Source organism: Mytilus trossulus, chromosome 3, assembly GCF_036588685.1.
Source record: "Mytilus trossulus isolate FHL-02 chromosome 3, PNRI_Mtr1.1.1.hap1, whole genome shotgun sequence".
Classification (NCBI taxonomy): domain Eukaryota; kingdom Metazoa; phylum Mollusca; class Bivalvia; order Mytilida; family Mytilidae; genus Mytilus; species Mytilus trossulus.
Window position 1 is genome coordinate 9,017,477 of NC_086375.1, and position 27,970 is coordinate 9,045,446.

Sequence of the window (27,970 nt, forward strand, 5' to 3'; positions counted from 1 at the left end):
CCAAGCAAGGAACGAAGCTCATAAACTCGGCAATCAATGTTACACGCAGGACTTCGGGAAAGTTCGGATAGCCGACAACCTTGCTTCAGAAGTTGAAATGGAGGACCAGATACGATTTTAATATTGTTGCCTTGGAGATTTTCGGTGTAAATCTTAACGGTTGAACAAAATAAACATCGCAGTCATGAATAATAAAAATGAAAATTATTTTTGAGATGGTTTGGGAAGTTTGGTTTAAAAGGTCGAACAACCGCTAATTTGAAACCTTGTTTTAGACTGTCAGTGAGGTTGACGGCGGGTCAACTTTGGTTTAAGTGTTGATCAGAAAGTCTGAAACCCGTCGAAAGGGGTTGTTTTAGTTTCTTGAGGATTGAGCTGCATTTGTCATTACATATATGAGGTACAAATAATTATGACGTCTGGCAAGGCTTTCTGGCATCCAAGATTTGTTTTAAATAGCCTTGCCAGACGTCACTTAATTTAAGGGAAGAATCTTTTAACTTGCTGCCAGGGATGGGTGTCTGATTAATTGGCCTTATTATATAAATACCTAAATACCATCCCACCGTACTCATTAAGATTTAATGGAACAGAGATGGGAAATGGTGGACAAGATCCCAACACAAAATCAGAAGATGTATTACTGTAATAGAATGTCTGACAATTAAAATCACTTCAACATTTATAAAAAGGGACAATCCCAGAACACTTCGAGATATAAGCTTATACTTTATAAATAGCAGTGTAAAATAGCATAAAAAGTCTAAGAAGGACATGTTTTAATGTACCACATATGAATGTATATGACATGCAGAGCGCATATGGTATTTCCTCAATAAGATTGTATTTTGTTATGAGGAATTTTGTCACTCCCTGATCTAAATTTGATAAATAAATACACAGAACAAAGAGAAATGCAATTGGAAAAGACACTTCCCTTTCATCAGGGACATGGTTTCATCAATCTACATTGACATTGGACTCCTTGTAACACATTAAATTTAAATTGAAACAGCAAGAATCAATACCAAATTATGAAACGATCTGCATACATGTTAAGTACAAAATGCATAATACTATCATATCTATCTATCTATCTTCCCGTCAAGGAGTGGACTCATTTTTGAGTGTATATACTCCAGCGATTATATTACTATTATATAGAGTAATGTCATTGTTTGTTTCTCTCCATTTTTGGTTAAAAAAAAAAAGTATTAATTCCAATTTTTATTTTTATTTATTTTTCGACCTCCTACCCTACATTTTTTCATTGTTTTTATATTTAATTTTTTTTCGACCTCCTACCCTTCCTTTTTTAAGAAGAATCCCGTAAACCAACTAATAAAAAAAAAGTGGCCTTAAACAAGTATTGAACAGGGTAATACATTTTGTACAATGGAATTTTCTGTCAAAGAATTCATTAGCATATGTAAAATAATGGAATGTTTGTGGAAAAATTATTACAATACATACAAAAATCAAGATACATGTCCATCCTAACAATATTCCGACAAAGTCAGTATTACAGAAAATAAGGTGACCGACTGCACATGTTTCTTAAAAACAAAAAAATGCATCACAATTTCAAACTCTTCCTACATTTGCTTAGTCTATTGATTTCTTACTTGCCTAGCCATTTTGAAGAATCCCATATTAATGATATTTTTCATGATAGTTGCTTCATGACTAATAGCTATATCCGTAGGTAATTTTGAGAAGAAAAACTTGTGTTTGCAGCACTAATCTGATACATATGTAGCCAAAGGTGGTGGTGGGGATCAGACAAGCCCCACCCCCTTCCCCCTTGAAAATTAAATAATGTTATTAGAGACTATCATATTGAGATTCACTTTGAAGTGTAACAATCTAAAGACGAGATTCACATTGAAATTTGTCTATTACCATCAGAGCACCATTAGCCACGAATAACCACAACCCTACTACCCTCTCCTCAGGGACACCTTAGCTACAGGTAGTACATGTATAAACATAGTCCCTAATGATGAAAATAAAACTTTACAAAAGTTTATGTCCAGGTAAATCATTTTATATCTAATCATTAAAAAAAAAACATTATATGTGAACATTGGTGGATGAAAATAGTTTATAAAACAAATGGTCCGAGTACACAGTTATCGTCCTTTGATTTTCGTTGTCCATGAATATAGTCCTTAGTGTGGACAGTGTGTTACTTGTCAATTTTTGTTATACCCCTTCCAAATTTATTTCTCCATGTTTAATGCCTCATATAGCAAGTTGGGGGGTGAAATGACATTGAAAAAAGTGATAAGGTCCAGCTGAAAAAGGTAAAAAATTAGCACTTCTGAAGCTGTCAAAAGATTTCAAGACCCCCTTAACATAAAATTGTCCATAATGAAGTTTTCTATAATTTTGATATAATCTGTCCCAAAAGTAGTACAACACAGTGTAAAAATATTATTGAGAAAGCGCAGATGGGATTTTTTTAATTTTCATTTATTGTCTAAAAGCAATGCACTACGAAATAACTGTGTACTCGGACCAAATTAACATATTTTTGATTTCCATAAATTCTATCATCAAATAGTATTTGATTTTTGTTTTTTATCAAAATGTACAATCACCATGACAACTAGGCAAGAGTTATAAGATCAAAGGTGAAGTCCGTCCAGCAATGACTGTATCCTTCCTTGTAGAGTGGTCACAATATCGGTTGTCTGGTTCACACGTCTAACTAACAGGAAACCACCAACCATTAAACTCACAACACCAACTTGTATAAAAGAACTGAGTACCTATTAAAATATTTCATAATAAACTGTATACATGGTATAGTGCATTAGCCTAAATATTGGTCTTTAAATTTAAGCATTGTTAAGTTATCTATTTATCTGATTTCAGATATATATCAATCAGTTTTGAAGTCTGGAGCTGGCATGTCAGTAACTGGTTGTAGTCCTTTATTATTTTTTTTATAAATGACAATTTGCTTTAAGTTTTCTTTTGTTACCTATCCTGACATCACTTGGACTTCTTTTAAACTGAGTGTTAATGTGCTTTTTACTGTGTGTTTGTTTAATCTGCATTGGCTAGAGGTATTGAGTGTTGCGGCGTTTTGCATTTGCGCCGATTTTTTTACAGGTAAATTACAGGTAAATTACAAGTGAATAGATATATAAAGATGTGTGAGTGCCAATGAGACAACTTTCCATCCAAGTTATTTTTCATTTAACATTTTGACCTCTTCCGTTAGCCAGTTGTACAGAGGAGAGGGGTGGTGGAAGAAGTCATACTTGATACATCTTCAGACCTTTTCCTTGACTGTACCCATAGTTTTTAGCCTTTGTCTTTCGGTCATCGATCTGCCGCATGGTTATGCTTTTCAAGTCTTTTGACAATAGCCAGCCAGACCATCAGAATCCGTGGTGAGTTTGGCTTTACACGATTTTATGGTACTTTGTAAGATATGTTGTTATGTTTCAGGACACTGACCTTCCGATATGTATGACCGTCAATGATAAAGGAATTAGGAATTGACTCATTGGCTCATTTTAGTCCATGTCCATATGTCCATTGTGTTACAACGAAGTTCAAGAACTATATATCATATGAATCCAAATTAACTTAAACATAAGTGAACTACATTTATAACCAGATTTTACCAATGGTATAGTACATGTGCAAGTGTTAACTTACCTGTAAATCTAATTAGGAGAAAACATAAAATCGGCGCAAATGAAAAAATGAAATCGGCGCAAATGTCATACGCCCGAGTGTTGAGATCTCACAAAACATCTTTAACCCTGCAGCATTTTTGCACCTGTCCCAAGTTAGGAGCCTCTGACCTTTGTTAGTCTTGTTTGATTTTTAATTTCATTTTATTAACATCATGAACAGGTTTTGGAGTTTAGTGTAACATCCATTTTCACTGAACTAGTACACATTGTTGTTAAGGGCCAGCTGAAACACATCTCTGGGTGCAAGATTTTCTCACAGTGTTTAAGACCCATCGGTGGTCTTTGGCTCATGTTGTTGTCTCTTTGACACATTCCCCATTTCTATTCTCAATTTTACTCCATTGTTTAAACAATCTTTTTTTTCCACACTTTTCAGATGGCCACAAAGGCTCCTCTAAATATTTGGACTTCTTATATACAATATTACCTTATCCTGCTGCTTTCTCTTGGCTATACATAAGTGATATCTTTCTCTGGAGAATGAAACCTATGAACAAATACATAATTCTTTTAGAAATAAATTAAATAGTTGAATAATTGCATTTATTTTTGCTGAATTTATAGTATTTATTGTTGTAAAATACTTGCTCCTGAGAAGTAATAATTGAATACTTTTTCTCAGTGGCAGATCCATAAATTTGCATAAGTGGGGTCCCACTGAGTGCTTAAGAGAGGGCCTGCTTCGGTCATGCTTAAGAAATTCTCTTTCTAATCAACCAAATTCTGCCCAGAAAAGGGGGGCCATCTAAACCCGCCTCTGTTTCTTCTTTTTTTTAATACAGCTGGTTGACAGAATATTCCAAAGTGATAATGACAGAGGTCCTGATATTTCTCAATTGATAGTCTCTTTCTTTGCTATAGTTTCAAGATTTTAGCCAAAATCTTCAGATTGAACCCTTTGTTCAATTCTACCTATGATGGACATGTTGGTTGATGAACCTAGACAAAAGTCGCAAACTTCATAGTACCTAAACACAAACAGACGAAGCTGAGGCAAGCATTGGTTTAAGTGCTTTTAGAAGAACAAATTTTTAAGAAAACCTTACTGACAACTGATGATGGAAGCTAAGTACAGTCAAGGGTCTAACTTAAATAAAAATCAGAGAAAAATAACATGCATGTTGTTATTGTGGGCTAAAATATCAAAAATCTGTAATAACATATGTATGTTACATGGGGCGCATTTCATTTGCACCAATTTAAAAAAAAAAAAAACTTTCATTTGCGCCACAAGTTTATATATTATTTGCGCCAAAAAAAAACCTTCATTTGCGCCATTTTACAGGTATGACAGGTAATATAACGGAAAAGTTAAAAATTATTTACGATTTATTTTGTTTTTTGTTTGTACATAACTCCCCCTGGATACATGTGTGAGTTCATACTCATTTCTAATACAAAACTGAGAGTCACTAAGGTTATAATTATATATATAGTGTTCACATGACCAGTCCAGTGTGAGGATGGACATAGTCAAATCTGAGACAAACAGAGGAAAAAATTCTGTGATATTTGATGACCACATATAACGGTTATCAAATGTTTTAAAAAATGGAGACAAATCCTTCAGGTGTACCAAAAAAATCCTGTAAAGCCAGGATTACGACTGATACGGACAGCAAAACAACTTTTAGCATTACTTGTATGATTTTATCGAGGTTTTAGCATAGTTTGTATGATTTTATCAAGGTTTTAGCATAACTTGTATGATTTTATGATAACTGATTTCTGAGGAATATGTTTAAAACTTTCTTCATTATTAAGAGACTTTTTGAAAAATTTAATATTTTATACTATTATTACCTGTATTTACATGTATTTACCTGCAATATTGGCGCAAATGAAAAATTTAGTTTTTGGCGCAAATGAAATATGGTTTGTGGCGCAAATGATTTTTTTTTTGGCGCAAATGAAATGCCAATTGGCGCAAAAGCAAAGCAACGGTTACATGTTTCAAAGGGAAAATATACAACCTTTATTTTGTTAAAGTTAGACCCTTGACTGAAGTAATGGCCACAGCTGAAATTGCCCATAAAATAATTCTTACCATAGTATATAATGGAACCCAAGAGTTAGGGAATATCCAATAATTCTTACCATAGTATATAATGGAACCCAAGAGTTAGGGAATATCCAACAATTCTTACCATAGTATATAATGGAACCCAAGAGTTAGGGAATATCCAATAATTCTTACCATAGTATATAATGGAACCCAAGAGTTAGGGAATATCCAATAATTCTTACCAAAGTATATAATGGAACCCAAGAGTTAGGGAATATCCAATAATTCTTACCATAGTATATAATGGAACCCAAGAGTTAGGGAATATCCAATAATTCTTACCATAGTATATAATGGAACCCAAGAGTTAGGGAATATCCAATAATTCTTACCATAGTATATAATGGAACCCAAGAGTTAGGGAATATCCAATAATTCTTACCATAGTATATAATGGAACCCAAGAGTTAGGGAATATCCAATAATTCTTACCATAGTATATAATGGAACCCAAGAGTTAGGGAATATCCAATAATTCTTACCATAGTATATAATGGAACCCAAAAGTTAGGGAATATCCAATAATTCTTACCATAGTATATAATGGAACCCAAGAGTTAGGGAATATCCAATAATTCCTACCATAGTATATAATGGAACCCAAGAGTTAGGGAATATCCAATAATTCTTACCATAGTATATAATGGAACCCAAGAGTTAGGGAATATCCAATAATTCTTACCATAGTATATAATGGAACCCAAGAGTTAGGGAATATCCAATAATTCTTACCATAGTATATAATGGAACCCAAGAGTTAGGGAATATCCAATAATTCTTACCATAGTATATAATGGAACCCAAGAGTTAGGGAATATCCAATAATTCTTATCATAGTATATAATGGAACCCAAGAGTTAGGGAATATCCAATAATTCTTTCCGTAGTATATAATGGAACCCAAGAGTTAGGGAATATCCAATAATTCTTACCATAGTATATAATGGAACCCAAGAGTTAGGGAATATCCAATAATTCTTATCATAGTATATAATGGAACCCAAGAGTTAGGGAATATCCAATAATTCTTACCATAGTATATAATGGAACCCAAGAGTTAGGGAATATCCAATAGTTCTTACCATAGTATATAATGGAACCCAAGAGTTAGGGAATATCCAATAATTCTTACCATAGTATATAATGGAACCCAAGAGTTAGGGAATATCCAATAATTCTTATCATAGTATATAATGGAACCCAAGAGTAAGGGAATATCCAATAATTCTTACCATAGTATATAATGGAACCCAAGAGTTAGGGAATATCCAATAATTCTTATCATAGTATATAATGGAACCCAAGAGTTAGGGAATATCCAATAATTCTTACCATAGTATATAATGGAACCCAAGAGTTAGGGAATATCCAATAATTCTTACCATAGTATATAATGGAACCCAAGAGTTAGGGAATATCCAATAATTCTTACCATAGTATATAATGGAACCCAAGAGTTAGGGAATATCCAATAATTCTTACCATAGTATATAATGGAACCCAAGAGTTAGGGAATATCCAATAATTCTTATCATAGTATATAATGGAACCCAAGAGTTAGGGAATATCCAATAATTCTTACCATAGTATATAACATGTATAATGGAACCCAAGAGTTAGGGAATATCCAATAATTCTTACCATAGTATATAATGGAACCCAAGAGTTAGGGAATATCCAATAATTCTTACCATAGTATATAATGGAACCCAAGAGTTAGGGAATATCCAATAATTCTTACCATAGTATATAATGGAACCCAAGAGTTAGGGAATATCCAATAATTCTTATCATAGTATATAATGGAACCCAAGAGTTAGGGAATATCCAATAATTCTTACCATAGTATATAATGGAACCCAAGAGTTAGGGAATATCCAATAATTCTTACCATAGTATATAATGGAACCCAAGAATTAGGGAATATCCAATAATTCTTACCATAGTATATAATGGAACCCAAGAGTTAGGGAATATCCAATAATTCTTACCATAGTATATAATGGAACCCAAGAGTTAGGGAATATCCAATAATTCTTACCATAGTATATAATGGAACCCAAGAGTTAGGGAATATCCAATAATTCTTACCATAGTATATAATGGAACCCAAGAATTAGGGAATATCCAATAATTCTTACCATAGTATATAATGGAACCCAAGAGTTAGGGAATATCCAATAATTCTTACCATAGTATATAATGGAACCCAAGAGTTAGGGAATATCCAATAATTCTTATCATAGTATATAATGGAACCCAAGAGTTAGGGAATATCCAATAATTCTTATCATAGTATATAATGGAACCCAAGAGTTAGGGAATATCCAATAATTCTTACCATAGTATATAACATGTATAATGGAACCCAAGAGTTAGGGAATATCCAATAATTCTTACCATAGTATATAATGGAACCCAAGAGTTAGGGAATATCCAATAATTCTTACCATAGTATATAATGGAACCCAAGAGTTAGGGAATATCCAATAATTCTTATCATAGTATATAATGGAACCCAAGAGTTAGGGAATATCCAATAATTCTTACCATAGTATATAATGGAACCCAAGAGTTAGGGAATATCCAATAATTCTTACCATAGTATATAATGGAACCCAAGAATTAGGGAATATCCAATAATTCTTACCATAGTATATAATGGAACCCAAGAGTTAGGGAATATCCAATAATTCTTACCATAGTATATAATGGAACCCAAGAGTTAGGGAATATCCAATAATTCTTATCATAGTATATAATGGAACCCAAGAGTTAGGGAATATCCAATAATTCTTATCATAGTATATAATGGAACCCAAGAGTTAGGGAATATCCAATAATTCTTACCATAGTATATAACATGTATAATGGAACCCAAGAGTTAGGGAATATCCAATAATTCTTACCATAGTATATAATGGAACCCAAGAGTTAGGGAATATCCAATAATTCTTACCATAGTATATAATGGAACCCAAGAGTTAGGGAATATCCAATAATTCTTATCATAGTATATAATGGAACCCAAGAGTTAGGGAATATCCAATAATTCTTATCATAGTATATAATGGAACCCAAGAGTTAGGGAATATCCAATAATTCTTACCATAGTATATAATGGAACCCAAGAGTTAGGGAATATCCAATAATTCTTACCATAGTATATAATGGAACCCAAGAGTTAGGGAATATCCAATAATTCTTACCATAGTATATAATGGAACCCAAGAGTTAGGGAATATCCAATAATTCTTACCATAGTATATAATGGAACCCAAGAGTTAGGGAATATCCAATAATTCTTACCATAGTATATAATGGAACCCAAGAGTTAGGGAATATCCAATAATTCTTATCATAGTATATAATGGAACCCAAGAGTTAGGGAATATCCAATAATTCTTACCATAGTATATAACATGTATAATGGAACCCAAGAGTTAGGGAATATCCAATAATTCTTACCATAGTATATAATGGAACCCAAGAGTTAGGGAATATCCAATAATTCTTACCATAGTATATAATGGAACCCAAGAGTTAGGGAATATCCAATAATTCTTACCATAGTATATAATGGAACCCAAGAGTTAGGGAATATCCAATAATTCTTATCATAGTATATAATGGAACCCAAGAGTTAGGGAATATCCAATAATTCTTACCATAGTATATAATGGAACCCAAGAGTTAGGGAATATCCAATAATTCTTACCATAGTATATAATGGAACCCAAGAATTAGGGAATATCCAATAATTCTTACCATAGTATATAATGGAACCCAAGAGTTAGGGAATATCCAATAATTCTTACCATAGTATATAATGGAACCCAAGAGTTAGGGAATATCCAATAATTCTTATCATAGTATATAATGGAACCCAAGAGTTAGGGAATATCCAATAATTCTTATCATAGTATATAATGGAACCCAAGAGTTAGGGAATATCCAATAATTCTTACCATAGTATATAACATGTATAATGGAACCCAAGAGTTAGGGAATATCCAATAATTCTTACCATAGTATATAATGGAACCCAAGAGTTAGGGAATATCCAATAATTCTTACCATAGTATATAATGGAACCCAAGAGTTAGGGAATATCCAATAATTCTTATCATAGTATATAATGGAACCCAAGAGTTAGGGAATATCCAATAATTCTTATCATAGTATATAATGGAACCCAAGAGTTAGGGAATATCCAATAATTCTTACCATAGTATATAATGGAACCCAAGAGTTAGGGAATATCCAATAATTCTTACCATAGTATATAATGGAACCCAAGAGTTAGGGAATATCCAATAATTCTTATCATAGTATATAATGGAACCCAAGAGTTAGGGAATATCCAATAATTCTTACCATAGTATATAATGGAACCCAAGAGTTAGGGAATATCCAATAATTCTTACCATAGTATATAATGGAACCCAAGAGTTAGGGAATATCCAATAATTCTTATCATAGTATATAATGGAACCCAAGAGTTAGGGAATATCCAATAATTCTTACCATAGTATATAATGGAACCCAAGAGTTAGGGAATATCCAATAATTCTTACCATAGTATATAATGGAACCCAAGAGTTAGGGAATATCCAATAATTCCTACCATAGTATATAATGGAACCCAAGAGTTAGGGAATATCCAATAATTCCTACCATAGTATATAATGGAACCCAAGAGTTAGGGAATATCCAATAATTCTTACCATAGTATATAATGGAACCCAAGAGTTAGGGAATATCCAATAATTCTTACCATAGTATATAATGGAACCCAAGAGTTAGGGAATATCCAATAATTCTTACCATAGTATATAATGGAACCCAAGAGTTAGGGAATATCCAATAATTCCTACCATAGTATATAATGGAACCCAAGAGTTAGGGAATATCCAATAATTCCTACCATAGTATATAATGGAACCCAAGAGTTAGGGAATATCCAATAATTCTTACCATAGTATATAACATGTATAATGGAACCCAAGAGTTAGGGAATATCCAATAATTCTTACCATAGTATATAATGGAACCCAAGAGTTAGGGAATATCCAATAATTCTTACCATAGTATATAATGGAACCCAAGAGTTAGGGAATATCCAATAATTCTTACCATAGTATATAATGGAACCCAAGAGTTAGGGAATATCCAATGTAACATATTGTCAATCTTCTTACGCAACAGGAACATCTTGGAATTAACAGATTTTCTCATCTGAAATAATAATGTAATACTGCTTATCAAATAACACTATATTTTATATTGCAAAATTTACAGTAGGATAAGTTTGGGAGAGAAAAAAAACTTGCATTTACAATGTTGATAAATAATTTGTATTCACCTTTCCTGAAATCACAATACTGTAAATTCTGATATTATTGCGTGCATTTATTATTGCGATTTTGTCATTTGAGACTTAAATGCGATTTTAATTTTTACTATTTTGAAAAAAATCCTGTTTAATTCATATGTATTATTTCAAAATGCGAGTTTTAATTATTGCGGTTACAACTCTATCGCATTTATCGCAATAATAAAAACCTCGCAATAATTTCTGAATTTACAGTAATTTATCTGACAATTTTACTGCAATTAATACTTAAGAAGGAAAATAAAGAAATTGAAGAGACCAATGGACGAAACTTCTTAAATAATAGTTTAATACTACACTTATGTTAAATATGTTCCCTATTGGAATTTTTCAAACAAGAGTACAATTAATAAACAATCACAACAATAAATGCATGCAAAAACTTTTGTGTTTTTTTCTTAAATTCTACTACATTAGATCATATGATCATAAACTATTTATTATATTTACCTCTACATAATTGTACATGGCTAGATCTACTATAGCTTTAGCATCTGGATTTCTGTGTTCTGTGTACGCTTTCAAGGCGAGTTCTGTAATAAACAGGAATTATGATGTTATATTATAACAATTTTCCTTTTCATTTAAACAATGGCCATATATTTCTTAAACTGGATTTTCAGAATTTTTCTTGTCTTTTGATCAGAAAAAAGTTTCTGTTCAAGTTTCATAAAATACTTTGATTATGTATGTCTAAAAAGTTTTAACAACTCACCTAAGTTGTCACTATGTTTATCTAGCATGTCATTCAACACAATACAATCTTCAAAACCCTGAAAATCAAACATGAAAATGTGAAAATTATAATTTAAATATGTTAAAATATAAAAGTTAATTTTCAATGCTTCAATTTATTCATTTATTTTTTTCATAAATACCAATTTTCAGGTACAACACAAATGATCATGGTTGCTGTGATACTTTAAAGTATGTGACGAGGAATAGTTGAATTATGTTTTATTTACCAAATTTACCAGAGTTCTACTGGAGCAATTTGTTTTTTGTATTTAAATTGCCACTTGCAAGGTAATTTATGAATACCATGCAATTTATCTTACTTGCAACAAATAAAAAATGGAAAATATTTTTTTTCTCCTCTAATTTTGGTGAGTCTGAAAGTTTACATACACAATTCATTCCTTGTCCATAGAATGGTACCATAGCATGTGCTGCATCCCCCATTATCACAACTTTGTCTTTGACATGGTATGGACTACACTGAAAAAAAAGACACAAGTTGAGGGAATAGTGTTGTTTGGTGCTGAAATTGGATATCTATCCAGTCACCCGTTGTCTTTTAACATATCATTATGCCTTTTTTTTTTTTTCTTTTTGGAAATGTAGTGTTGCTGGAAATCTGAATTCATTATCTCTGTTTAACGATTCACCAACGTTATCAGACACAGGGTTATTGAGAGCTTGCCATATTGTATGGGTATCTGTCTTATGCTGAAGACCATATTTTTACCACTTGTTGTCTTTAGTGTTAATTGATGTTTCCTTGATGTATATCCACATGACTGCAATGGCTTGATAACACTGTAGACAACTGTTTGTACCTGTCCTAAGTCATGTAAGTCAGGAATCTGATGTACAGTAGTTGTCGTTTGTTTATGTAATTTATACATATTTCTCGTTTCTCGTTTTTTTTTTTTTTTTATTTTTTTTATTAGATTAGTACCGTTGGTTTTCCCGTTTGAATGGTTTTACACTAGTTATTTTGGGGCCCTTTATAGCTTGTTGTTTTTTGGTGTGAGCCAAGGCTCCATGTTGAAGGCTGTACATTGACCTATAATGGTTTACTTTTATAAATTGTTATTTGGATGGAGAGTTGTCTCATTGGCACTCACACCACATCTTCTAATATCTAATTAGAGTTATTCTTTAATTTGTATGCCAAAATAATTCTGCCTTTAGCTGATCATTCTCAATTTTTATATGAACCCTCATTTTAAGGTGGATGAATCTGAAACTATCTCTTACCTTTATAGAAACCATTGGAAGAGCTTTGCTAGATTGGTAGATTTCCTTCAGGAATTTCCTGAAAAATAATATTAAGATATATTTTGGTGAAAAACATTTTGCAGCAGTTTTAAAATAAGAAAATTTGTATACAAATATATATCCCTATTGTCCATCTAAATTTTTATTGAAATAACCATCACCAACAAAATATTAATTACCTTCAAAATTGAATTTTAAAAAGGGTACAAATGTTACCCAAACTATAAATTGCTATCAGAAAACAATGGAACTATGAATGATCTCATGAAAAGAATATACTCTTCAACCTAAAAATGTGATTGTCTCCCCTTTTAAACATGTAGGCCAGCATTGAAACTTACTCTCCTATTAGAGGTATAGAGTCTGGAAACATCCTATTGAAAAAATCCATGACATCATCTTCAGTCTTTATTTGATTAAAGTTTTCAAATGGCATAAATAATGTTAAGGTATATGATTTGTCCAGGTTTGGCAAAGCTATCATCATGAATTCATTCCTTGGCCAAATATGTAGGTAGTTCACTCCCATGGCAAACTGTGAAAAAAAAATCCTTTTTTAATTTGTATTTAAGACTTTATGAAATTAATATTAAACCTTTATAATAGTGCCTAACTGTTAAAATTATTCAACTTGGTGAAAGAAGAAGAATTAGTACTGCACATCTGCAGTAAGTTCATTTTATTTAAATATCATGATCCTCCTTAATACACAATGGTTCACCTCATGTTTTTTGTGGGTTTTGAGTTTCTCAGTCTTATATTCCCTGCGTAATGTTTTGCTATATTGTTATTCAACTTTTGATTGTTTTTCTTTTTGGTCATGGTGTTGTCTACTTTATTTAAAATTATGATTTTTAATCATTCATAATTTTGGCCATGGTGATGGCTAGTTCAATTGAAATCAAATATTTTATTGTTCATCTTTTTGGTCATGGTGTTGTCTATTTTTATACAAATTATGAATTTTTATCGCATCTTTGGTATCTTTTATATTTTTTAACAGCAATGGATGTTAATGGATGAATTGTGAATCACAAGTAGATGTAAGCTTACATCATTTGATGGTGTGGCAGGAATTGTTAACTCCATATAGCCGTGAGGAATATATTCCTGGTTATAGTCTAATAAGGTATCTTTCATCATCTGACGTCTAATGGCAGAGAAAGCTCCGTCATTTCCAACAATAAGATCTACTTTATTTTTAACTTCTTTGCCTTCCTTCCTAATGATGATAAAATGGAAACATAAAAAAGTAAGAAAGTTTTAAGAAATAAATATAAATTTAAAAGTTAAAGGGAACGGATATTTGAAGATAGAATCCACCAATTCATCATGTTCATCAGACATTTTTTTCAAATCCAACAAATCAAATGATACAGTTAATTTATTATTTTTATGGGTACTAATTTTTGGGGAGTGAGGAAAAATTGTATTAACGTGGATATTTTTTTTATTTTTTTTGCCAAAATTCTGCATAAAAGCCAGTTGATCCAAACACATAGTATTATTGTTAAAAACGTGATGGTTTCATAAAAATATAAAATCCCATTTCAAATCTTAATAGCATTTTTTTTATATAACATACTGAAATAGCATCTTACATTTTTCCTTTGTTTCTTAATTGCAATTATAGTACAAGAAAACAACATACATCTTTTCCACTCAAATTTTGATTACTGTATATAAAAAAGAAGATGTGGTATGATTGCCTATGAGACAACTATCCACAAAAGACCAAAATGACACAAATATTAACAACTATAGGTCACCGTACGGCCTTCAACAATGAGCAAAGCTCATACCGCATAGTCAGCTATAAAAGGCCCTGATAAGACAATGTAAAACAATTCAAACGAGAAAACTAACGGCCTTATTTATGTAAACCAGATGCTCCGCAGGGCGTAGCTTTATACGACCGCAGAGGTTGAACCCTGAACGGTTGGGGCAAGTATGGACACAACATTCAAGCTGGATTCCGCTCTAAATTTGGATTGTGATTAAATAGTTGACACAGCATAGGTTTCTGACACAGAATGAATGTATTCAAATGAACTTAAAATTTTTGTTTTCTCTTAGAGCAATTCACTATGCTGTTGAATATTAATCCTCTCAAAAAAATGTTTGAAGAAATTTTCTTTTTATTTATGAAATTTCAAATGAGAAAAATTGAACCCAATTTTTTAATCACAACCCCCTTTCCCTTATTCCAAAACTAATTTCAATTAAAATATTCTAATGGAGTTTGCAACAATTACTACTCATTTAAATACATCATAAAATATTAAGATGTAAAAAAACTGCTTGTTATCACTGAATGGTAAAGATTATTTAAATTTATCAGTTGGTAGTAAAAAGTTAATATACATTGTATATTGTATATAACAAAGATTTAAGTTGATTCTGGACAAAGAAAGATAACTCCAATTAAAAAAAATCTTGCAGATATTTTTTGCTTACTATACTGGACAAAGAAAGATAACTCTTAATTAAAAAAAAAATTGCTATTTCACAATATTGTGAAATTAGATATTTCTTGCCATTGCACAATACTGTGAAAAGACTTGCTATTGCACAATACTTAATATAATAATTTTAGATCCTGATTTGGACCAACTTGAAAACTGGGCCCATAATCAAAAATCTAAGTACATGTTTAGATTCAGCATATCAAAGAGGCCCAAGAATTTAATTTTTGTTAAAATCAAACTTAGTTTAATTTTGGACCCTTTGCACTTTAATTTAGACCAATTTTAAAACTGGACCAAAAATTAAGAATCTACATACACTGTTAGATTTGGCATATCAAAGAACCCCAGTTATTCAATTTTTGATGAAATCAAACAATGTTTAATTTTGGACCTGGATTTGGGCCAACTTGAAAACTGGGCCAAAAATCAAAAATCTAAGTACATTTTTAGATTCAGCATATCAAAGAACCCCAAGGTTTCAATTTTTGTTAAAATCAAACTAAGTTTAATTTTGTACCCTTTGGACCTTAATGTAGACCAATTTGAAAACGGGACCAAAAATTAAGAATCTACATACACAGTTAGATTCTGCATATTAAAGAACCCCAATTATTCAATTTTGATGAAATCAAACAAAGTTTAATTTTGGACCCTTTGGGCCCCTTTTTCCTTAACTGTTGGGACCAAAACTCCCAAAATCAATACCAACCTTCCTTTTATAGTCATAAACCTTGTGTTTAAATTTCATAGATTTCTATTTACTTATACTAACGCTATGGTGCGAAAACCAAGAAAAATGCTTATTTGGGTCCCTTTTTGGCCCCTAATTCCTAAACTGTTGGGACCGAAACTCCCAAAATCAATACCAACCTTCCTTTTGTGGTCATAAACATTGTGTTTAAATTTCATTGATTTCTATTTTCTTTAACTAAAGTTATTGTGCGAAAACCAAGAATAATGCTTATTTGGGCCCTTTTTTGGCCCCTAATTCCTAAACTGTTCAAACCAAAACTCCCAAAATCAATCCCAACCTTTCTTTTGTGGTCATAAACCTTGTGTCAAAATTTCATTGATTTCTATTAACTTAAACTAAAGTTATAGTGCGAAAACCAAGAAAATGCTTATTTGGGCCCTTTTTGGCCCCTAATTCCTAAAATGTTGGGACCAAAACTCCCAAAATCAATACCAGTCTTCCTTTTATGGTCATAAACCTTGTGTTGAGATTTCATAGATTTCTATTCACTTTTACTAAAGTTAGAGTGCGAAAAGTAAAAGTATTCGGACGACGACGACGACGACGACGACGACGCCAACGTGATAGCAATATACGACGAAAATTTTTTCAAAATTTGCGGTCGTATAAAAAATGAACGAAAAACAAATATGTAACACATAAACAAACGACAACCACTGAATTACAGGCTCCTGACTTGGGACAGGCACATGCATAAATAATGTGGTGGGTAATTTGTTTTAAATTAAAGAGCCAATGCAACCAATGCTTTGACTTTTTTTGTATGTTTACTTACGTCAAAAAGGTCAATTCCCCTGTGTTAAAATCACACTTCAAGAGCTTGTGGTTGAAGTGACAGGTAACTTGAGGGTTCCTCTCTGCAGCTGGAATAATAACCATCAAGTTTTGGGGATTACAGAACAGTCTTGTTTTCTTTCTTCCATAAATGCATGTTTGAAGGCTCCAAAAGAAAAGGGACCACAAAATTTTAAAATTACAGATAGTTTGTTAAACAATTGAAGGATGTTATTTAATCATTTATATACTAATCAGTAATTTTCACATTTAATGTACCAAAAAGTGTCATTATCATGCTCCCTTCTTAAAGGGGCACTAGCTACGAGATATATAAAAAATCTGAAGTATGATTTTTTTTGTTCAATCAATAATGAAAGTGAAATAGTGAAATAACAATTCGCTTTTTGCAGCCAAAAAGGTTCAATTTTGTCAAACTACGCTAAGAAACATTGATACTTAGGTTTTCACTTGCAAGTAAATTAGTCGACCTCTTTAAATCCGTATTCATGTGAACCTCAATTTAACCCCTAGCTAGAGATTGACAACGCATGCATTGTATGTGTACTGGTTATTTAAAAAAAAAAGAATGTCAACAATGAAAGTAAAATAATGGTAAATCATTTGATTACTAATTCAATGCACATAAAATCAGACTTTTAAAAATCCAATTGCACGTGTTGGTTTAATCAATTCATATCTTTATTTATGTTAATACATCGCTTATATGGTCATCTGAGGTCAAATCAATATTTAATTAGATGGCGTCTGGACTAAAATACACACGAAACGAACCTATATTTTATCTACCCCATGCTCTGTAAACTGTTTATTTTAGACTTTTGATAGTGTGGATAAATGTTTTACATTGTTTTAAATCAAATATGAGAATTTGAGTCAAATCGGTGACCATGAATTTGACAGCTAGTGCCCCTTTAAGTGAAAACAATTTCACAGTTATTTTTAGTCCGATTATCTCCCTTGTCTTCTTATGTTTGTTATTAATGAGCCATGTTATGTTACTTAAAAATGTTTTACATTAATTTTGGGCATGAATTCCTCGTAAATTCAGTTTGCAGCTGACATGGTGTAAGAAACACTTGACTGCAAGACAAACTACATAGTTACATCAAATTTGCAATATAATCAAAGGGATCGCAAGTAATCTGTGTTCATACCTGTCAGTAGGACTTCATTCAATAACCTTCTGTCCACAGAATTGATGAACTGTAAAATTAAAAGTTTATTAAGTATTTAAAATAAATTACCATCAGTAAGCCATGTTTTTTTGATTTTGCCTTATTCAACATGTCATGTTTTACCAAGGTTTTTTTCAAATTTACTTTAACTTATGCATTGGTTTGATTTTGTTTTGCATATACTCATAGTATTCCTTGTTTGTTTACAATAAACAATGAAATAAAAAGATGACTGAATACTCAGTTCAATTAACTACTATCATTCCTATAATATGTTAGAAGTGAATATTTGCTAGTCTCTTTCTGTTTACCAGGAATAGTTCAGTTTCTTCCACTAGGCAATTTACAGCATTGGAACTGTATGAATACATGTATACACAATGAAGTTAAAACTAACAATGAATAAATGTCTAACCAGACAAAGCTTGGTATGATAATACTGACCCCTTTCATGGCATTTCATCACACTTTCCTGTTTTTTCTTAAATATGTCCATGGACCAGAAACGTCAGTCAAAATAGAGAGATAAAAACACTACCCACCCTCACATCACTTTAATTTGGAATTCGTTTTTTAATCATGAGAGATTTTTTGTAAACATAGATCGTAATTCTACCCCTTTTTCAACAGTCTATAAATACAAAAAAAACTTGTTTTAATGAGTGGAGACTCAACCATCGTTGCAACCCGACAAATACCTGATCACTCTTTCCGTATGGTATTGGATGGCAAGTACCATCTAAATCATGGATCATTCTGGCACGCATTGGAATAGCTGTCTTTAGAACCTCATCTTCAAGTCCAACATGCTTTAAAGCTTCTCTTCCTCTACAGGACAAAGCCAGATTGATACTTCTTCCTTTCACAATCTCCATAGTACGTATATCTTAAATATTCAAATTAAAGTAATATGAATCCTTCCATACTGGTAACCTAAAAAAACTAGAGGCTCTCAAGAGCCTGTGTCACTCACCTGTTAATGTGTTTACTGATGTCGGCCATCTTTGTTGGTAGGCGGGGTCATTAGACACTTTTTTTTTAAATAGATACCTTAGTATTATGATTGTGGCCAAGTTTGGTTAAATTTGGCCAAGTAGTTTTAGAAAATATTTTTATACAAGTTACAAAAATGACGAAAAGTTGTTCAATATTGACTATAAAGGGCAATAACTCCTTAAGGGGTCCTCTAACAGTTTTGATCATGCCGACTTATTTGTAGATCTTATTTTGCTGAACATTATTGTTGTTTACAGTTTATCTCTATCTATAATAGTATTCAAGATAATAAACAAAAACTGCAAAATTTCCTTAAAATCACCAATTTTAGGGCTGCAACCCAACAACAGATTGTCCGATTCAACTAAATATTTGTGAGGGGATATATCTTATTCTGATGGACATTTAAATCTTGAAAGATTTGCCCTAAATGTCTTAATTTCAAAAATTTAAAGCAAAAACTGCACTTTACCACTATGTTCTAATTTTAGCCATGTCGGCCATTTTGTTTTGTAGGCTGGGACATTGGACACATTTTTTAAACTATAAACCACAATGATAATTGTGGCCATGTTTGGTTAAATTTGGCAAAGTAGTTTTAGAGAAGAAGATTTTTAGAAAAGTTACAAAAAATTACGAAAAGATGTTAAAAATTGACTATAAAGGGCAATAACTCCTTAAGGGGTCAACTGACAATTTTGGTCATGTTGACTTATTTGTAGGTCTAACTTTGCTGAACATTATTGTTGTTTAAAGTTTATCTCTATCTATAATAGTATTCAAGATAATAACCAAAAACTGCAAAATTTCCTTAAAATAACCATTTCACAGGCAGCAACCCAACTACAGGTTGTCTGATTCATCTGAAAATTTCAGGGCAGATAGATCTTGACCTGATCAACAATTGTATGCCTGTTAGATTAGCTCTAAATGCTTTGGTTTTTGAGTTATAAGCCAAAAACACATTTTACCCCTATGTTCTATTTTTAGCCATGGCGGCCATCTTGGTTGGTTTGACGGGTCACTGGACACATTTTTTAAACTAGATACCCCAAGGATGATTGTGGCCAAGTTTGGTAGAATTTGGCCTAGTAGTTTCAGAGGAGAAGATTTTTGTAAAAGTTTACAGCCGACGGACGACAGACGACGGACGCAGGACGACGGACGCCAAGTGATGAGAAAAGCTCACTTGACCTTTCAGGTCAGGTGAGCTAAAAAAGGTGTCATACATATGATCGACTGTGAAACTGAGCCTCAGAGATTAAGAAAGTTTGTTCAGGTGTATAAACCTCACATTAGAATGTTTTTTTTATAAACCTTTAATCATTGTTAATTGGGCATAAATGTACTTGTTAGTCTGGCATGATTTTGAATTTTAGTGTTTTGTGTATTATAATTCAGATTTTAGTATGACGTCTATTACCACTGTACTAGTATGCATATTTGTTTAGGGGCCAGCTGAAAGGTGCCTCACGGTGCGGGAATCTCTCGCTACATTGAAGACCCATTGGTGGCTGTTGTCTGCTTTATGGTCGGGTTGTTGTTGCTTTGACACATTCCCCATTTCCATTCTCAATTTTAATTTTACAGGTAATAGTCTAGTCAAACTAAGATTTAACCTCAAACTAATTGCAACAGAAATGTTTTAGTTCTAATTCTTTTTTTTCTTGAAATTTTTGATGGGGCTATAAGTTTGAATTTGACTAAATTATATAATCTTCTGCTCATGAAATGTACAAAACCAAAATGTTATGTGTAGTTTTATTTTTTTCATTAAAGAAATTGCAAATTTGAAGCTTTGTAACCATTTTGAAAAAAATTAATGTGAAAATTTGGTATTGTTTATATCTGTATATTATATTTTTTCACCAACTTACATATCTAAAGAAACTTTAAACCACAAAAAGAAGAATAAATGCTTAATTATTTTTATCAAATTTGAGATTCTTTGAGACATGTTGAAAAATTCAATAAATGGTCAAGTAATGAATTAAGAAATCTAGATTATAGCTTTATAAAAGATATGAGAACACTTTTAGAGTTGTTTGTTATACCCTAAGACCGCTAAAAAATCAAGAATCAATACATTCTGATTAATAAAAGCGTTGAAGTTATAATTTTGTATCAATTTTTATTGATATTTCTGCCTTTTTTGCAAGTATTATCTCCCTTTTCAATGCAAATCTCCAAAGGAATTTTAAATGGGGAATTTTTGTAGTCTTCCTCAAGTTATATTTTATGGGACTTTTTTCTGTGTATATTTGGGGTATAATTCTAACATGTCTAATGATTAAAACTTGAAAATCTTCTGTTGCAATTACTTTTGGGTTAGGGTCAAATTTATGCTAGATTGGCTTGACTATAACCATTTGATGTCAAAATAGTCTATTTGTGTGTTTTTTCTTCAATCTTTCATCTGAATGTAATATATCAATGAAAGATAAATTCAGACAAAATAGAAAAATATAAATCCATATCTTAGTATTTCTCTAATTGCAAAACTGAATTACTTGTCCTTTAATCATTTTATTATGTCCCTTAATTAGTTTATTTCAATGTACATGAGGAACATCTTAAAAATTTTGAACCATACCATCTCTCATTTCATATAAATCCACTTTATATTTTCTCTTGGCAAAAAAGCAAGCATTCAGGGATCCTACCTATAAAAAAAATATACAATTAACAATCATTAGAGATTTAACATGTTTAAAACAATCATTTACATGGTATATGTAGACGAAACGTGTGTCTAGTGTACTTAATTATAATCCTGGTACATTTGATAACTATATATACAAATTAAAACTTTATAAAAAAAATCATTTATATATGTACAATTGATCATTATACAATTCATAGGCAGATCCAGTTGATTATATAGGGAATTACTGAAGCATGACTGGAGTGCCCCCCCCCCTTAGGTCAGTCAGCGGGCCCCTCTTAGGAAAACTTCTGGATCTGCCACTTACAAATGTTAAAAAATAGCACCATGTCACAAGTTGTGTGAACTTGATTGGTAATCAACATGATCAAATACATCATGAAGTTGTATAAGCTTTGATATCTCTTCTATTGATTAAGAAATATCAATAAAAACATAATTCAGATAACATTTTTGTAAAAACTTCCCCATATTTCAGAAGAGAAGTCAAAGCTTATACAACTTACATTGATGTGTTTTCTACCTCTTTTGAAATATAGGGAAGTTTTTACAAAAATGTTATCTGAATAATGTTTTTTTATCGATATTTGTATAAGATTTCCAAAAATACATGTATTTCCATGATAAAATACTTAATCAATAAATTACCTTCAAACACAAATACTTCTTATAGTTCATGTAGTTTGGCCTAACAAAAAAGTTTAAGGAAAAAAAGGGTGCTTAATTATAAAGACAAATGAAAGAATAGCAAATAATGGGTCAAAAACTGTGAACTTAAAATTGTGTAAAATAAAAAAATAATGAAATATATTATATAGTGATGAACACCATCTCATTAAGATCATATACAATTTTTCCACTTCTATCAATTGTTTCCAGGCACTGTACAATGAAGGGTCATCAAGTTTGGTATTTAATGATTCAATCATCCTTTAAAAAAAATTGACTAAGGGAACAGTCATTATTTATCAGCTGAGGGGGTCGGTTCAAATTTTCACATCAAAAAGTTTTGTTGGCAACCCCCCCATAATTTTTATGAACCACATAATGACCCCCCCTTAAAATGATGTTTCATAAGTATGACCCCCCTACTAAAAAAAATCCCTATTAATTAACAGTGGGCAAATAACTATGGGAAGAATGTGGACATTGACACTATCTGTTACCGAGTATGCATGGCAGAAAGAAATTTTCCCTGATTGCAGTCATTTTCTTTGATTTTTTATATTACATTCTACAATTATAAGTTCCTCTGGTATCTTCTGTCCCTCTTTTCTATTATTTAGTATAAGTAGCTTGAACTTATTAATTTGATAAAGATAATTAAGTTTGACTGCATGTTAGCAGTCATTAATAACTGATATTCTCTAACTATTTTCAAATATTTTTATTGGATAAAGCAAAAAAACTATAAGGTGATTTTATATTCCCTTGATGTTCATTATGACCTTCAATGTTCTTTGTTTTGAAGCTGATAGACCTGATTTTGGTTACCTTTTTCATTTAATTCTACTTTGAATAAAACAGCCTGAATACATGAAATATCACATCGATTTTTTTTCAGATTGTTTTTTTCTTGAAACACGAATTTCTGACACATGCAAGAAGAAAAAAAGACAAAATAAGCATTTAAATGAAAAAAATATAGATCGCAATTTAACTCGAAGGTTCGTGTACAGAATGAAGGAAAATGTCTAAATACATTTAATGCCTTTATTAAAATTTTAAAGCTTTATAAATGTTTTGTGGATTTTATTTTTCTAATAATATAGTTCTAGGGAGTGCAACTTATGGTTCTGGTCCGTCCTGTTTCAAATATGAATATACACTTAACATTATTTTGGAGCTTATATTTTTATACGACCGCAAATTTTGAAAAAATTTTCGTCGTATATTGCTATCACGTTGGCGTCGTCGTCGTCGGCGGCGTCGTCGTCGTCGTCGTCGTCGTCGTCGTCGTCGTCCGAATACTTTTAGTTTTCGCACTCTAACTTTAGTAAAAGTGAATAGAAATCTATGAAATTTTAACACAAGGTTTATGACCATAAAAGGAAGGCTGGTATTGATTTTGGGAGTTTTGGTCCCAATATTTTAGGAATTAGGGGCCAAAAAGGGCCCAAATAAGCATTTTCTTGGTTTTCGCACTATAACTTTAGTTTAAGTGAATAGAAATCTATGAAATTTTGACACAAGGTTTATGACCACAAAAGAAAGGTTGGGATTGATTTTGGGAGTTTTGGTTTCAACAGTTTAGGAATTAGGGGCCAAAAAAGGGCCCAAATAAGCATTATTCTTGGTTTTCGCACAATAAATTTAGTTAAAGTAAATAGAAATCTATGAAATTTAAACACAAGGTTTATGACTATAAAAGGAAGGTTGGTATTGATTTTGGGAGTTTTGGTCCCAACAGTTAAGGAAAAAGGGGCCCAAAGGGTCCAAAATTAAACTTTGTTTGATTTCATCAAAATTGAATAATTGGGGTTCTTTAATATGCCGAATCTAACTGTGTATGTAGATTCTTAATTTTTGGTCCCGTTTTCAAATTGGTCTACATTAAGGTCCAAAGGGTCCAAAATTAAACTTAGTTTGATTTTAACAAAAATTGAAACCTTGGGGTTCTTTGATATGCTGAATCTAAAAATGTACTTAGATTTTTTATTATGGGCCCAGTTTTCAAGTTGGCCCAAATCGAGGTCCAAAATTAAACATTGTTTGATTTCATCAAAAATTGAATAATTGGGGTTCTTTGATATGCCAAATCTTACTGTGTATGTAGATTCTTAATTTTTGGTCCAGTTTTAAAATTGGTCTAAATTAAAGTGCAAAGGGTCCAAAATTAAACTAAGTTTGATTTTATCAAAAATTAAATTCTTGGGCCTCTTTGATATGCTGAATCTAAACATGTACTTAGATTTTTGATTATGAGCCCAGTTTTCAAGTTGGTCCAAATCAGGATCTAAAATTATTATATTAAGTATTGTGCAATAGCAAGTCTTATCAATTGCACAGTATTGTGCAATGGCAAGAAATATCTAATTTCACAATATTGTGAAATAGCAATTTTTTTTTTAATTAAGAGTTATCTTTCTTTGTCCAGTATAGTAAGCAAGAATTTTTTTTAATTGGAGTTATCTTTCTTTGTCCAGAATCAACTTAAATCTTTGTTATATACAATATACAATGTATATTCACTTTTTACTACCAACTGATAAATTTAAATAATCTTTACCATTCAGTGATAACAAGCAGTTTTTTTACATCTTAATATTTTATGATGTATTTAAATGAGTAGTAATTGTTGCAAACTCCATTAGAATATTTTAATTGAAATTAGTTTTGGAATAAGGGAAAGGGGGATGTGATTAAAAAATTGGGTTCAATTTTTCTCATTTGAAATTTCATAAATAAAAAGAAAATTTCTTCAAACATTTTTTTGAGAGGATTAATATTCAACAGCATAGTGAATTGCTCTAAGAGAAAACAAAAATTTTAAGTTCAGTTGAATACATTCATTCTGTGTCAGAAACCTATGCTGTGTCAACTATTTAATCACAATCCAAATTAAGAGCGGAATCCAGCTTGAATGTTGTGTCCATACTTGCCCCAACCGTTCAGGGTTCAACCTCTGCGGTCGTATAAAGCTGCGCCCTGCGGAGCATCTGGTTATATATATATATATACAGTTAACTCTCGTTGTCTCGAACTCGGTTGACTCGAAATTTCGGATGAGTCGAAGTTTTCACGTGGTCCCGAACTTTGTTCCATATAAATGTATGTAATTCGACTCCTGATGAGTCGAAATTGGATGTGTCGAAATTTCGGTTGAGTCGAACTAAATTTACGATCCCAAGGTTAACAAAAGCATTCAAAATTCATTATTTATCTCGAACTAATACACATATGTCAAATCATGACCTCCGGCATTTAAATGGATTGAAGAGTAAATCTGACAATACACGTGTAATTAAATATCTTAACTGGACCCCTGCTGTTGTTTCAATCTTATCTACACAAAGTTTGTGTCGAAGTATCAATCAGCGGGTGGCCAGTTAATTAAATATCCAGTCACTGACCACTGTATTGATTTATGACATGCTGTTTCCACGAGTGTTTACCTAAGATTATCTTGTATAGAATTTTTATAAATAATTAGTGATACATTTGTTTATGTTCATGAAAAAGTATTTAAAATGTTTACAAAACAGTTAATTGTGATTTACACTAATGAGCTTGGGTGTGTATAAAGTAAGGATTATGACTTCCGTTGATGATCACCTAAAAATTACTCAATCGGCGTCTTTAATCTTGTATTTTCTTTTATTAAAAAAAAGAGTGAGATAAAAAAAAATGAAGAGGAATTTAAATTTTTTAGTCTTTTGTATCCGAGAATAAACAATTTTGCCATAGGAAACAATTGTAACTGAAACAATTGAATAAGTAAAACAATGTTATTATAATAACGAAAGACCATGACATACAAATATATCGATCTGATACCAGAATATCGATCCCCTTCCCATATTCACCCTGATTTATTTTAGCTTTACCATGCTAAGCAAGAGGTGTCCCTTGTTCAGTCAAACTTCCGGTTTACGTTTGAGTCGAACTATGTGTATCTCGAAATATTTCTCCGGTCCGGCTGACTTCGAGATAACGAGAGTCGACTGTATATATCATGTATTTATAGGTTTATTATTATAAGAACATTCAATTTCATTTCAATGTGGAAATGTTTTACAAAATCCCTGAGTGTACTGTTTTTTGTTTGTGAATGCCATGCTACCCAACACAATTAAAGGCCCTTACTTGAATCATTAAATATTCTTTATCTTAATCGATAACTTTGTAATAATTTAATAAATTAATAATTTCTATATAATTATCAAATGATTTTAGAATGTACACACCTTTAACAGTCCTACATCTATCCTAAGAAATATCATCAACATGATTTTAACACTTTAGAAAGTTGGAATAAACTTGTTCAACTGCATGTTCAGAAACTTTTCATGTTTTATACAGTTGTAAATCTTATGAATTAGTTGTAAATTTTCACATCCTATGGATAATGAACCATAACAAATGAGTGATTAGATACACTACAAATGAGAGATTGGGCATCCTGCTGGTGCTATTAAAGGTTTTAAAATGACAGAAATCATCAAAGAGATTGCACACTTACTTACAATATCGTCAACAATTTATATACTTGACAGACATACAAACTTTCATTGTGTGACCCCCCCAGTAAAATAAAATTTTTGATGGCAACCCCCCCAGCTGTGTGATTTTTTTGGTAATGACCCCCCTAAAATGCACCGACCCCCTCAGCTGATAAATAATGACTGTTCCCTAAAGGACTTAGGAGTTTAAATGTTACATTAATATACAGAGTTCAAAACTTGTTTTTCAATTCAGATTTGTTTCAAACTGTTCAACCTACATATACAGTTGATGTTTCTTATTTTTAGCTCATCGTGGGACAATATAATAATAATCACATGCACTGTTTAAATTCTTAAATTAAAGTGACATAGTACATTCTGTTGAGTGATCTAGTGGATAACATAATTTCTGACATGTACATAAAAAATGTTCTGACCCCTGTGAATATATAATATATATATATTTTTTTTTTTTTTCATTTTACATGTTTTATAACAGCAGAACAGTACTGATATTTTAAAATAAAAATGATTGCACTAAAAATAAAGGAAATATTCAAAACAATTATTGCTGACTTACCAAACCCCCACCAACAACAGCTACATGTTTAACTTGTTTTTCACCCGACATGCTGATTCAGACTGTCAACTTCTGAAGACTATTTTAAAAGCATGTGAAGAATAGTGTCAAGGACATTTTTGTTGACAAGCTCACTGATTGGTGTATTGGAGCACAGCCTTCTTTTCTAAATATATTTTGGATATACTA

General features: G+C 31.6%; 1 protein-coding gene across 1 annotated transcript; it reads right to left on the minus strand.

The window, feature by feature from the left end:
• Window positions 1-1,367: 1,367 nt before the first annotated feature.
• Window positions 1,368-27,941, minus strand: LOC134710101 (kynurenine 3-monooxygenase-like). Its single transcript, XM_063570295.1, has 14 exons — window positions 27,782-27,941; window positions 21,965-22,034; window positions 19,074-19,261; window positions 18,355-18,403; window positions 17,178-17,265; window positions 14,234-14,402; window positions 13,522-13,715; window positions 13,160-13,217; window positions 12,305-12,394; window positions 11,892-11,949; window positions 11,627-11,709; window positions 10,918-11,019; window positions 4,144-4,203; window positions 1,368-2,774 (listed from the first exon to the last, which is right to left on the minus strand). Exons 1-14 carry the CDS (start codon window positions 27,830-27,832, stop codon window positions 2,631-2,633), a joined length of 1,404 nt encoding a protein of 467 aa, XP_063426365.1. The 5' UTR covers window positions 27,833-27,941; the 3' UTR covers window positions 1,368-2,630.
• Between the last annotated feature and the right edge of the window lie 29 nt (window positions 27,942-27,970).

What these genes read in the sequence shown, in the direction of transcription:
- LOC134710101 (XM_063570295.1), bottom strand. Translation starts at nt 27,832, where the DNA reads ATGTCGGGTGAAAAACAAGTTAAACATGTAGCTGTTGTTGGTGGGGGT. An exon ending in CATACGGAAAGAGTGATCAG is followed by an intron (nt 18,404 to 19,073) that starts GTATTTGTCGGG and finishes TTAATTTTACAG; the next exon opens with TTCATCAATTCTGTGGACAG. An exon ending in GGGTTCCATTATATACTATG is followed by an intron (nt 4,204 to 10,917) that starts GTAAGAATTATT and finishes ATTTGTTCATAG; the next exon opens with GTTTCATTCTCCAGAGAAAG.